Source organism: Heterodontus francisci, chromosome 24 (genome assembly GCF_036365525.1).
Source record: "Heterodontus francisci isolate sHetFra1 chromosome 24, sHetFra1.hap1, whole genome shotgun sequence".
NCBI classification, from domain to species: Eukaryota; Metazoa; Chordata; class Chondrichthyes; order Heterodontiformes; family Heterodontidae; genus Heterodontus; species Heterodontus francisci.
Genome location: NC_090394.1, coordinates 40,088,107 through 40,101,862, shown reverse-complemented (window position 1 = coordinate 40,101,862; position 13,756 = coordinate 40,088,107). Strand labels below are relative to the sequence as shown.

At 49.4% G+C, this 13,756-nt stretch overlaps 1 protein-coding gene across 2 annotated transcripts in view; it reads right to left on the bottom strand.

Annotated features, from left to right (window-relative positions):
• The window catches only part of LOC137383326 (protein kinase C beta type), a 296,759-nt gene that overhangs the window by 77,437 nt on the left and 205,566 nt on the right, over positions 1-13,756 (bottom strand). For both annotated transcript variants that reach the window (XM_068056010.1, XM_068056009.1), the window contains exons 6-9: positions 13,506-13,662; positions 12,494-12,628; positions 11,271-11,370; positions 8,817-8,963 (exon numbers count right to left, since the gene is read on the bottom strand). In XM_068056010.1, coding sequence (XP_067912111.1) covers positions 8,817-8,963; positions 11,271-11,370; positions 12,494-12,628; positions 13,506-13,662 — 539 coding nt within the window. The remainder of the gene's footprint in view (positions 1-8,816; positions 8,964-11,270; positions 11,371-12,493; positions 12,629-13,505; positions 13,663-13,756) is intronic.

Genomic DNA, 13,756 nt, shown 5'->3' with positions numbered 1-13,756 from the left:
CACAGCTGAGCTTGAATTTGTCTTTACTTAACATCCATCCATCCAAAACTTTCCAGCATGGGCTGCTAAATAGTGACCAGGAGTAGGAATCCTAAGTGATTTTTTTTAACGCAGGAGTACAGGGATCAATTGCAACATCTGTACTCCTGCTCCATCTCTCACAGAGGCTATAATTGTTTTCCATTTCCTATTGTCACCATAGACCTTTTGTGATATTGGGAGAAGGTCTGTTCTGGAGTTCAACCAATTCATGGACATTATAAAATGCTGGCCTTGGTGCACGATTTAATTTTCCCCAGAAGTTAGCATTGTAATTTTAAACAAGCTTCAGTGACTCCACAGGTTTGGTCTTGGGACAGCAGAAAGGATGCCTTATGCTGTATCTTACCCATTTTTTTGGGGAGTGGGGGGATATTGTTCTGAACTTTGCTCTGAGGCTTGTTAGGGGGGAATAGAGGGAGCTTTACTCTGTATCTAACCCTGTGCTGTACTTGTTCTAGGAGTGTTTGATGGGACAGCATAGAGGGAGCTTTACTCTGTATCTAACCTTTAGTTTATACAAATCTTTAAATGTGAGGGTTTGACTTTGCAATTTCCTCTTTGCAAGTAATTCTTCTTTATTGCCACAGGTTCCTGGTGATGTGCTGCTCTGGGAAACACTAGAGTGCAGCAGATTTCTTGTCGCCCTGGTCCCTGGGGAAGAAGCTTGTATATTAATTTCTATGTTTTAGATGTATTACTTTTAGATCTTTGTCCCATTGCCATGATCTGTGGGGTTTTATGTTGGAATCTGCCCAATGTCAGGATGGCCCTGTACATTCCTACAGGCTGGTGTACTCATGCTGTCCCTGTCCTGGGAGTGTTTCATGGGACATTATAGAAGGACCTAATCTGTGCTGTACTTGGCCTGGGATTGCCTGATGGGGTAATTGAAGGAAGAGCTTTACTCTGTATCTAACCCGTGCTACACCTGCTCCAGGAGTGTTTGATGGAACACTGTAGAGGGAACTTTACTCTGTATCTAACTCATTTTTTCTTCCTTTTCTTTCTTAAGACGAATAAAACAAAACTCAAATTAAAATGCAATTTTCAGCATCTATGATGCACTCCAGCCCCTGTGGTGCCCAGCAGTCGTGGAAGGCCTCAAGCGAACCGGCAGACACTGCATGCTCCTTTTCCAGGGATACCCGGGCGTGAACGTACCTCAGACAAGGGGCAGGAAATCTGGGCGGACGGACCCCCCCCCATGGCCCGCTGTCTGGATCTGAGACCCACCATCTTGGCCAGGCCCAGTAGCAGACCAACGAGGAGATCCTCCTCCTGGCCCACCACACTCTGCGCCAGGGACCCAAAGATCAAGAGCGTGGGGCTGAATTGCAGCCAAAACTTGAGGAGCAGCCCCCTTAAATACTCTAAGAGGGGCTTCAGCCTCGAATGCCCTATATAAACATGGAGCACGGACTCATCCAGGCTGCAGAAATTATAAGTGGCCTGGAAGTCCGTGAACCTACTTAAAAGACTATTGCACCTATGCACACTTTCCACCCCAGGTCCCCAATGTAAAGGGGGAGGACACCCGAGTAGAGAGACCTCTACTGGGGATTCCCCTCACCACCAGAATGCAACACTGACCACCAAGGCGTGTCTGGGTGGCAGACGAGGGCGACGAAGTGAAGAGTGTGCAGGAACAGCCCATACAGGAAACCCGTCCGCGCAGTGTGGAATGGCACAGAGGGCATTTCCAAGAGGAGGCTCAGGTTGTGTAGGACCGGCTCCTGAGGAGGGTTTCGGGGCCTGGGTCTGATGAGCAGTTCTGGCCGAGCGGGGGTCAGCTTGGCAGGGAGTGCTCCACACACCTGAGCCCCCTCGACACCCACAGTGAGGGGCGTCTCGGAGGCTTTGGCTACTCCTCCACCTGTCGGTCTCTGCTCAGATCCGGCCGCCTGGACAGCCAGAGCCCTCTCCTCCACTGGCAGGAGAGCACCCTGACTGGAGGCGACCATGTTCCAGACTTTGAATAGTTCCCAGTGAAAAACTCCCTCAGAGAGGCGCGGCTAACGGTTGCCACCAGGAACTGTGTGTCGCCTTGAAGGCAGTGCCCTGGCGGAAAAAACATGTCACCAGCGCACACCATTTGGGAGGATGCTCGACGTACAGGTATCTCTGCAGAGTCCGAAGGCGAAGAGTTGCAGCCTGGGTGCAGATGCACACCAGCGATTGACCCCCGACCTCAATCAGGAGACTCAGGACCGTGGCAGAGATCCAGTGTTTCCTCTCACCCCTGAAGAAATCAATGAGGTTCTTCTGGATCTTGGTGGCAAATGCAAGGGGCGGGACCAAAGTGATCAACCAGTACCACAGTATCGAGGCCACCAGTTGGTTTATGACCAGCGTTCGGTCCCTGTAGGAAAGCACTCGGAACAGTCCTGTCCAGCGCCCCAGCCGAGTGGTGACTTTCGCGTCCAACTCCTGCCAGTTTGCCGGCCAGGCTTCCTCAGCGGTACTCAGATAGATTCCCAGTTAGAGGAGGTGTGTGCTGCTCCACGTAAAAGGCGTTAACTCCTCTGGCAGGGAGTCCACCTGCCACTGACCCACCAGGAGTCTGGAATATTTCTCCCAATTGATCCTCGCGGAGGACACGGAGGACCAGAAAATGTCTGCTGGGCACTCACATCCTCTGCAAGTTAACAGAATCTGTGACCGTGAGGAGCACGTCATCGACGTAAGCTGAGAGGATGACCCGCATGCCTGGCCCATGCAGAGCCAAACCCGCCAGCCTCCTGCAGAGTAGGCACAGGAATGGCTCCACGCAGAAGGTATATAATTGGCTGGACATCGTGCATCCCTGACGTACGCCTCTCCCAAAGCGAAGGACCCGTTAACTTTGACCAGACACACTGCGGCAGTGTACAAAAGTCAGACCTGGGCCACAAAATGCAACCCGAGTCCAAACATACGCAGAGTTCCACCTGTCGAAAGCCTTCTCCTGATCGAGGGAGAGATAGGTGACCAACAGACCAGTCATCTGGGGAAGATGGATCAGGTCCTGGAGCAGGTGGATATTGTCCTGGATGGACCGGCCCGGGACTATGAAGGACTGGTCGGGGTGGATCATGTGGGCCAGCACGGAGCCCAGGCGGGTAGACATAGCCTAGGCAAAGATCTTATAATCCGTGCTGAGGAGGGAGACCGGATGCAAGTTTTTAAGCAGGCGGAGACCACCTCTCTTTGGCAGCAAGATGACAACTGCCCTGTGCCACGAGAGGGGCATCTCCCTGATCACCAGACTTCCCCCCCCCCACAGGATGTCCCAGAACGCTGTGAGGAACTCCATGGTCAGCCCGTCCAGCCCGGGGATTTGTGGAGGGCACAGGTCAGTTCCACCAATGTTAGTGGAGCCTCCAGTCCTTCGGCATCCTCCGGGCTGACCTTCGGCAGGTCCTCCCACAAAACTCTACGCGTGTCCTCGCTGGACCAAGAGGCCCACTCCCTCTGGATCCGTGACAGAGGACCTGTCATCGGCCAGCAGCTTGACAAGCTTTTTACGGCACCCCCCCCCGCACCATTTTTCCAGCGAGTAGAAGGGTGAGGCTTGGTCCAAATCTTCCAGGATCTGGATCCACGACCTCTCATATGTACCGCAGGACCCTACGAGCTACAGGTCCCTCAGCGCACCCTTCTTCTCTTCATATGCCTGCCACAGGGCCAGGTCCACGATGGCCTGACCATGACTGGACTCCAAGTCGAGCACCTCCCTCTCCAGGTGCCCGACCTCGGCCTCTGGCCCATTGGTCAACCTCTTTGCGTGCTCACATCCCACCACAAACTCAAGGAGGGGAAGCCCAGAATTGACAGAATGAATCCTGGAATCGCTCGTCCTCCAGCAACCGGTTGTTAAAGTGCCAGTACGTGGACCCCGGGTGCGTGCAGAGCCGAGTGAGCTCCACCCACACCAGGTGGTGGTCCGAGCACTGCACCTGCTGCATGGAGGCTGCTGAGATGCAGGAGACGTACGCCTACGAAATGTAGAGGTGGTCGATTCTGGACTCTCTTCTACCAGACCTCCAGATGAAAGCACTGGAGTCAGAATGAAGATTCTGCCAGACATCCACCAAGCTGAGGGAGCTGATCAGTTCCTTCAACTTCTCCACCGATGCTTGGCCACGCTGGGGCGATCCCACACCTCGAGGTGACAGTTAAAATCCACCCCCCAAGGATGAAGTACTCGCCGCTATCTATAGAGCTCAAGAGAGCAGACACTCTGCTCTCAAGAAGCACACTAGCACACTTGCAATGCGCCAGGCTTGGGTGTGTACACGTTCACAAAGTGGATCGGCACGCCACCCAGGCGAATGGCGAGGTGGAGCAAGCGGCCCAGCACAAGCTCCTTGACCCCAAGATCTCCGGTTGAATGTTGGGGCCAACAAGATAGCCACCCCACTAGGAATAGGAATGAGGTGACTCATGTAGACCCCATCCTGTCACTCCAGGAGCTACGTGGCTTTGTCTCCTGGAACAGTGTGGGTTTCCTGCAGAAAGCTCACCGCATACCTCCCTTCCCTGAGGACTGAGATTGTAAAATCTGCTGAGAGACCCACTGCTGCTGTTAATGTTGAGGCTGGCTATGGTTATCTTCATGTCAAAAGTACTTTGATCCCGTCACCAACACCTCACTGTGAGGAGGGAGTGGAAGTGCTTGTTGCCTTCCACTCCCCCAGCAACCCAGAGCCCAGAGAGAAACGCATTGAACTGGTGCCGCATGACCTTTTTCATATACGCACCCCTTGAGGGTGGCATGAATGGACCTGATGAGCAGTGCAAAATCCAACCACCGGTCGAGGGCCAGCTGAACTTTATTGCGATAACCCCTGCAGGCTGCAAGGAAGTTCCAGAGTTCCGCAATGGGGATGACTCGGTAGGAGGCATAAAGGAGTCCACTGCCTCACTGGTGATGGATTCAATAACGTCCTCCATGCCCCACACCGTGTCCTCATCCTCCTCCGGGTGTCACTGCCAGCGGCCAACACACCCACCACACACAGTGGGACAGATGTCCCAGCCGTGCCAACTGATCCCACCTCCATCACGATCTCACCCCCAGGATCGAAGGCGGAGGAGTCCTCCCTGGGTTCTTCTGGGGAAACTGGGCGCCCATGGTTCAGGACCCCCCTCCACCTCTACGTCTGGGCTACTGAGCGGCCTAGGGGAGACGGTTGTTCCCGACTCTGGAAATCCGGTGGAGAGAGGAGGCCATCTACTGCCCCACCAGCGCCCACTCACCCAGCAGACGGGGCACTATGCAAATTGGCCTCCGGGTCGGGCACATCCTGTGCAGCAGCATCAGGCTGCTGGGAGGGTTGACCCTTACAGGACTCACCCCCACCCAGCAGCCGATGGAGTGTTTTCTCCTGGCGGGTCCACAGGTTCCTCCACCTCAGGCAGGCCCCTTCCCTCCACCTCGGGAGTTGCCAAATTAACAGGGGCTTCTCTCCCTACTCTGTCCTAAGGGACAGAGGGTTGCCGCTTAGGGTGCGAGACCCTGGTCATGCTGGCGGTGGAGGGAGCCCAAGGACCTGCGCCAGGAGATGGACCTTGCAACTCGTGGCCCTTTTCAGAGGAGGGGCGCCTCCTCCTCTTATTCTGGGAGGGGTGTAGAGGCTCTCTATCTCACCAAAAGTCTCTGCTTCTACTTCTGCGCCCTCCTGCCCAGATTCCTTCGGCCTGAGCTCAGCTGCGAGACAGGTGGGCTCCCCTGGAATAGCCCTAGGGCTGAGCTCATGCTCAGGTTGTTTTTCTGTGTCCAGGGGGTGCACCTTTATGTGTTTTGACTTGCGCTTCCTTCCAGCTGCACAAGTCCCCCCCCTCCCTGCCGGAGGCCGTGAAGACCACGGCCTCCGAAACCGCCCGTGCGGTGGCTATTGCAGGTGTAGGCGGGGAATGGGTTTGGGGAGGGGGTGCAGCAGCACCATCCTCGGCTGTCGAGGTGGAGTTGGCGGCCAGGAGGTCGGGGCAGTTCTTACGAACATGCCCCACTCCATTACAGGCGAGGCATGGTCCGAGGTCCAGAGACGTGAAAGGCCGCCCCTGGAACTCTACATTGAAATGGCCCTCCGTAACCTCCTCCCGCACCAGCTGCACAAATAAATGTCAGAGGCTGTTCACCCAAAGACCAATGGCACTGGGCTGATCACCAACCTCACTTCCTCCAGATGGTGCAGGTGGGGGAGGAGGAGCTTATTGAGAATGAAGGGCAGTATGTTGGATGACAGGATGCGCTGTCCACTGGAAGGAAAATCCCACCCATCAGTGACCCCCTTGCTCAGGGCTAGGGACACCGCCTACTCGGTCTTTAGGAAAAATTCAGCCTTGCCATACATTTTTGAGGCTGCGACAATGGCCGAGGGGCCGACAATCTCAGTCATTGCCTTTACGCAAGCCTCAATTGTCATATTCGGATGGGCGTAACTCTTTACCCCACACTTTGTTGTTAAAAGTTTGAACAGTGACGGGGCCATGGTAGCAGCTGCTGCAGAATAGGAAGGCCCTGCCACCAGAGAGGACTGAGAAGCCGAAGCCATGGGGCAGAAGAGTCACATGCACCGTTTGTTGAGAGAAAACAAATTACTTAGTAAATATAATAATAAATTGATAACACAAACACTTGGAGGGTTATGGCAAAGGGGGAAGAGGCTGAGGGAGAGGAAGGGCAGGAGGAATCAATCTTCGCAGCTACAATAATAGAGCAGTCTTTTAATGGTCTTCCAGTTGAGGGGATGCGGGAGAGGGGGGGGATGTCTTCACTTGGGACAGCTAAAGCTGCTCAGGCACACTCCTCTTCCAATGTTAAGACAGAAAAGTATTTCTTCACTCGGGCAGCTCCAGCTGTCCCAGGCCAGGTAGTGGTAGTTGGGGTGGAGAGAAAGCTCCCTATTTGATGGTTACAAACACAGGAGCCCCCTATTGAAAGAGGCAGACCCACCCTGGGTCTTCTTCTGGCCTCTTATTCCCCACCCCCGCAACAATCAATAAAAAAAGACTTGAATGCTCCAACCAAACTCACAAAAGATCTTTCAGTTCTTGTGTCTTCCTGTTGCCTTCCTTCGGTAACAAAATAAGTGGAAAGCCTCCATCTCCGTCTCTCCTCCCTGCAGCAGTTGCACAGCCTCAGCTGAACCTCATTGTTACTGGTCCTAAGCAGCTCCAATCAGCCAGCAGCCAAACCAGTGCTGCACTCGCCCTGGGAGTGCTTGATGGGACAGTGTAAAGGGAACTTTATATCTAACCAGTGCTGCTTTTTAAAAAAAAAATTCATTCACTGGATGTGGGTGTTGCTGGCAAGGCCATTTATTGCCCATCCCTATACAACTGAGTGGTTTGCTAGACCATTTCAGAAGGCAGTTAAGAGTCAAGCGTGGGTCTGGAGTCACACGTTAACTAGATAAGGAAGGCAGATTTCCTTCCTTATAGGGCATTAATAAAGCAGATGGATTTTTCCAACAATCCAGTAGTTTCATGGCCACCGTTACTGATACTAGCTGTTTATTCCAGATTGAATTAACTGAATATAAAATTCCCCAGCTGCCGTGGTGAACTCCAGATCATTAGTCCAGGCCTCTGGATTACTAGTCCACTAACATAACCACTGTGCTACTGTACCTCTGTATCTGACCTGGGGAGTGTTTGATGGGACAATGTAAAGGGAGAATGTTTGAATGACATTCATGAGATGGCCTCGCAGAATCTGGTGAGCCTGGCTCAGGATTCTACCTTGGGTAGTGTGGAAGCTGCACCTGAATAAATCATAATGTCATTTATTTTTGTGTTGTCATCAACAAAAAAATTCTGTCCAGTTTGATTATAAAAATTCTGGGGAACAAACGCTAAAACCAGACTATCTGGATCATTATAGAACAATAATAAGACACTTGGGGTGAGAGACTGGATGGCATTGAAAATGTATTCATATTTGGATCGGAGTTAAAGGGATTTTATAACAGAGAATCTTCAAGCTCCTGGGCATAGGACTGATTACAAACACCAATTCTAAGCCATGTTTGGAATGACTGCAGTTGATGTGACATTATATACTGGAGGCCCAACTATTGTTCATTCAATTTTAATTTCTATCCCCAGGGTGTGGAGAGAGTGTCATGAATCAAATGACAGATTCCAGTCATCTAATTCAGAATGTATCCCTCACTCTTCATAACAGCAAACACATCAGAGATTCAGTGAATCACTACAGTGCATAAGAGGAGGTAATGTTCACAATAAAACCACAGAGAATGCACAAGATTATCTTCAGCTGTTTTACTGACTCTCAGCCCCCTCAGCAATTCATTAACTTAATCAATTATCTACTGGATGCTAGAAGGAGAACTACATGGACCATAACTTTTCTCCGTTAAGCAATTCCTGCCTGCCATATCTCAGTGGGTAGCACTCGCACTGCAGTCAAAAGGTTGTGGTTTCCAGGCCAACACACCAGTGCAGTACTGCGAGAATGCTGCACAGTCAGAGGTGCCATCTTTTGAGTGAGATTTTAAGCTGAGGCCCTGTCTGCCCTCTCAGGTAGATGTAAAAGATCCCATGGCACTATTTCAAAGAAGAGCAGGGGAGTTCTCCCAATTCTCGACCAACGTTTATCCCACAACCAACATCACTGAAAAACCAAGATTATCTCACTGCTGCTGCAATTTGAGAAATATTTCCCCACTTGTAATGCGTTGAGCAGAGTTTGTGCAAGCATTTATTGGGCAGGTTACTTTATTCACACAACAACAGAGACCAAACCAGTGGGGCAGTGTGACTCTTACTTTCCCGAAGCTTCCCTTCCCCAGCACCATCAAGAAGTTGAAGTCATTCAACTTCACCCGATCCCGGTTGCCATTGTTGTCAATTTTAGACCATGAGCTGGATCTCTTCTCCTCCGCTGCCTTAGAACCCGGCCCAATTCTGGCTCTCTGTAAATAAAATAAAACAAAACATCAGCTAAAATTAAAGCTCTGGGAGGGACTTGGGCAGCTCTTAGTGTGTGAGGGGCTATTACAGAATCCCAAGAGTAGTAGCAGCTGGGGGTGGAGTCAGTATATTGGGAGGGACTATGATGGAGACACAGGATGGACTGCTAAGGTGGAGGGGCTGGAAAAGAGCCTCCAAGAGTGGCCACTGCTGGAGGTAGAGCTCAGGGAATACTGAGGGAGGGGGCAGGGTACTGGCACTGGCAGCAGAGAGTCCCAGGGATAGAAGGCACACAGGAAATGCTGAGGATGGAGCATCAGGAGTTTTTTTTTTAAATTTGCTTTGTGGGATGTGAGCGTCACTGACTAGGCCAGCATTTATTACCCCTCCCTAATTGCCCTTGAACTGAGTGGCTTGCTAGACCATTTAAGAGTCAACCACATTGCTGTGGGTCTGGTGTCACATCTAGGCCAGACCAGGAAAGGACAGCAGATTTCCTTCCCTAAAGGATATTAGTGAACCAGATGGGTTTTTACAACAATCAACAATGGTTTCACAGTCACCATTAGACCAGCTTTTAATTCCAGATTTATTAATTGAACTCAAATCTCACTATCTGCTATGGTGGGATTTGAACCCATGTCCCCAAAGCATTAGCCTGGGCTAATTACTAATCCAGTGACATTACCACTACATCACTGCCTCCCCATAGGAGTGGGCTGGTGGTGTTGTGTCAGGCGGTTTTGTTGTATCGCATGGAGTCCTAGGAGTGGGAGTGGCTTTGGCCCGGCAGTAGTGTTGGCTGGGAACATTGGGAGCCACTGGATGTGTTTGGGAGGTGATGCCATACAAGATGCTGGGATTGAGCTCCAGGAATGACAAGGCAGGGGATGCATGTTGAAAGAAATACTGAGAGTGGTTCAACAAGAATGTGAGGATGAGATGTGGATTGTGGAAGAACTAGCTGTATGAAGCTGACCCCAGTGCAACATCACAGACAGCAGAGCAATCATTTCATTGCAAGCAATAAAATTGAGATCAAAACAACATATGCTGCACATCTTAGTGACAGTGACATTTTAAAGTGATCCAACCTTCGATCAGCATCATTCAGCCAAGCTCTCCAATCAATGCTGTCTCTATTCTTCACAGAATTTGAGCAACATAAACAATATTGTAATCTTCCTGAATGTTTCACCAGAACTCTTCCTCCAGAACACGATTCTAGCCTGTAACTCAGTCCCCTTGTTTAGATTCCAGCATTTAAATCACTCCTGGGTATATTATTCTATATATAAACCCCTTGATTAGATTCCAGCTTGCAACTCACTCCCAGGTGTCTGTTATTCTATACATAAACCTCCCTGTAATATTCCTACAGCAGTGTAGGGCTGGTGGAGTGATAGATATAGTGGACTGTCAGGAGTGAAGAATAATATCCTCACCCCTAATGAATAGAATTCTCCACACTCTCCCAACATTCCCTGTCCCTTTGAATTGAGGACAGTCAGTTATCAGCAAGCAGCCGGCAGCAATCACAGCATCAATGCCAGGATAAATGAGGAGTGTGAGGCAGTGAGCACAGCAAATAAAGGTTACTTAGCAGAATGATAGACAGAGATGAGTGATGTGTGTGCAGACAGAATTTCAATTAATTGTACAGATAAATGCCGCAGGCTGCACAACCCATTTGTCTGAAGTACTGACAACAAATGCCGGTCCTCTGGGTCATTCACTGGACAAGCAGTCAATCACCAGCGTTTCCTTACATTGTAAATAACACAGGGAAGAATAACTTTAAACTGCTTGCAACACATGCACTTAAGAAAGGGTTTTTTCAACATTCCTCTCTGGTCCTCCTAGTCTGCAAATACAACAGCCTGCGTGGCCTCCTTTTTTCCTCACCTATTACCCAGGTAATAATATTCACAGCTCACTCTCTCTCCAACTTTGAACCCTCAGCAAGTTTAGTGGATGGTAGGATGAGCACAAATTACAGGCTGAGATATAATCGAGGGGTTTACATGGTTTCTATGTGGAATAACAAATACCTGAGAGTGAGTTAAGGCTGAGATCTAATCAATGGATTTATACATAGAATAAATGCAAAACTGGGAGTGAGTTACAGGCTGGAATCTAAATAAGGATTTGGAATGAATTACAGGCTGAATGTTAAGATTATGTGGTCACAGTACTTTCACTGCATCTACAGGGTGGTTAGCTCTCTTTGCCTGTATTAGTTATTCACAGTTGTTGTGATATGGATCACATCCTCCAGCTCTCCTGAATCAGGTTCTTTTGTAACTTACCTCAAACTTCTGCCTCAGCTCCTCATTTCCCTCAGTGTCTTCTTCAGGTGGTACTGGCACATTGTAATATTCTCCTTCCTCCTGGCTCAGCAACTTATACCTGGGCAACAGGAGATTTATTTAGCTGAGGGCTAACCTTTTTGATACAGCTGCAATCCAGCAATCTCAGCTTTTGGTTGAAACATTTCACAAAGTAAGTAAAAGCTAATTCATTTCTTGAATGTAAACGAGTCAAGTGTTAATGCTGCATTTTCTGATTGACGCCCCATGTCTTCAGCAGCTAGGACCGGAGCAGAGGCTCTTCTCTAGGGCAGTGTAGTAAATGCTCTGCTAACCATTTCACATTCCCCAGTACAGGTGGGTGGTGAAGAACAGCTGCAGAGAAGCTGCACCTGGAGCTCACTGCCAGAGCGCAGTAAGGGAAAGTCTAGGTGAGAATATCAAGATAACAACATTCAACTTCACTACCGCAGGTGTGCACATTCCAGGTGAGAATGGGATCTGGCAACATTCAACTTCACTACCGCAGGTGTGCACATTCCAGGTGAGAATGGGATCTGGCTGGGTTCTGGCCAGTTGAATAACCTGTAAATACTGTCTGCATGAAGTGTGCCTGCTCAGGTGAAGCAGGAGAGAGCTGCCAGCGCCCAAGGTACCACAGCCCAGGAAAAGTCATTGACTTTGGGGGAAAGAATACAACTAAAAACAGAAAAACTCCCAGTGGGAGGAGACATTGGATCATTTATAAATCATTCTTTCCTCTCACTAAAGATCAGGAACCTGAAAGATGACACCCCAGGACGAACACTGCCAACAATACAACTGCATTAAATCACTATTGTTTAAAAGTGCAAGCTGTATAACCATCAAGGATATGGAGCAAAGGTGGGTAAATGGAATTAAGATGTAACTGAATAGCAGAACAGGCTTGAGGGGCTGAATGGCCTCCTCCTGTTCCAATGAAGTCAGTTTTACTGGTGAGTGGGCAGTCAGGGAGTTCGACTGAAAGGAAGATGACTCCAAAGTAACATTGCCCCTCCTGTGGCCTCGACTTTATGGACATTCACTGACCTGATGCTATCCAAACTACTAAGCTTATAACAGGAAGCATCATGATACTGAACTGCCTGTTAATAACACATTAAATGGAGCTTCTCAGCTCTCATCACCTTCAGTCGGAGGGAAAATATCAAAATGTACAACAGGAACATTCTTCCCCTTACCAGCCATTAACCCCAGCTTTCTGCAGCTCCGAGATCCCGAAAGATAGTGATCCCATGAAGTCATTCCTGGTGGTTAGATCCCAGTCCCATATTCCAATGGAAAGCCTCCGATCCTTATCAGAATTCTTTAGGTTGCTGTTGGTGGAAAATAGACGGGAAGACCAAGAGTTAGGGGGCAAGGGAGTTATTGGAGGAACTGTATAGAGACCAGGACTTGGAGCATGATCATAGTGATTGCAACATAGGTTGAGAGTGAATAAGCCTCTCGCAAGACTGGGGTTTACAAAACCCACGTCCATCAATAACAGGTGTGAAGCATGTTTCCACTGAAAGCAGTTGAGGCCAGGTTTTTAAAACAAAATCTCTCGGATGAGGGTATTGCTGGCAAAGCCTGCATTTATTTCCCATGCCGAGTTGCCCCTTGAGAAGGTGGCGTTGAGCCTTCGCCTTAAGCCACTGTCGTCTGTTTGGTGAAGGTGCTCCCACAATGCTGTTAGGTAGTGAGCTCCAGGATTTTGACCCAGCGACAGTGAAGGAATGGATGATATGTCTCCAAGTCAGGATGGTGCATGACTTGGAGGGGAACCTGGAGGAGATGGAGTTCCCATGCACCTGCTGCCCTTGTCCTTCTAGGTTGGAGAGTCATGGATGAGGGAGATGCAACCAATGAAGCCTTGGTGAGTTACTGCAGTACAACCAGTAGATGGTTCACACAGCTGTTATACTGCGTGGTAATAGAGGGAGTGATTGTTTAAGGTAGTGGGTGAGCTGTCAATCAAACGGACTGATTTAACCTAGATGGTTAATTTGAGCACAAAAAGGAGCTGGATAAATCTAGTTGAGATTTGGACTAAAGTTTATAAAAGGGAGGACATAAACGCAGTCAGGGTCAGTGCTCACCCCATAACCATGATAGGACCGAACCAAACCTGATGTCACTTGTGGTCACGCAATGAACTCTCTTTGTTTCTAGAACTTTCTAGATGGTTTGGATGGTGATTTATTCCCTTACAATGTGAAACTCTCGTTCCAGGCTGGGTTCAGGGAGCATTTGATCGTCCTGGTTTTCTGTTTGCTTTCGCTCTTAGGATCGGGGATCAGTTTCAGCTTCACATATGGATCTGATAGGCCATTGGGATCCATGGGAACCAAGTTCCTGGCCTCCTTCACTGTTAAAAATATAATTTGAAGAGGAAGCAGAGGATTTAAAACAAGATAATATCATTTGTTAGAAGAAATTATCAGTATTGTAGATGTTGTTTT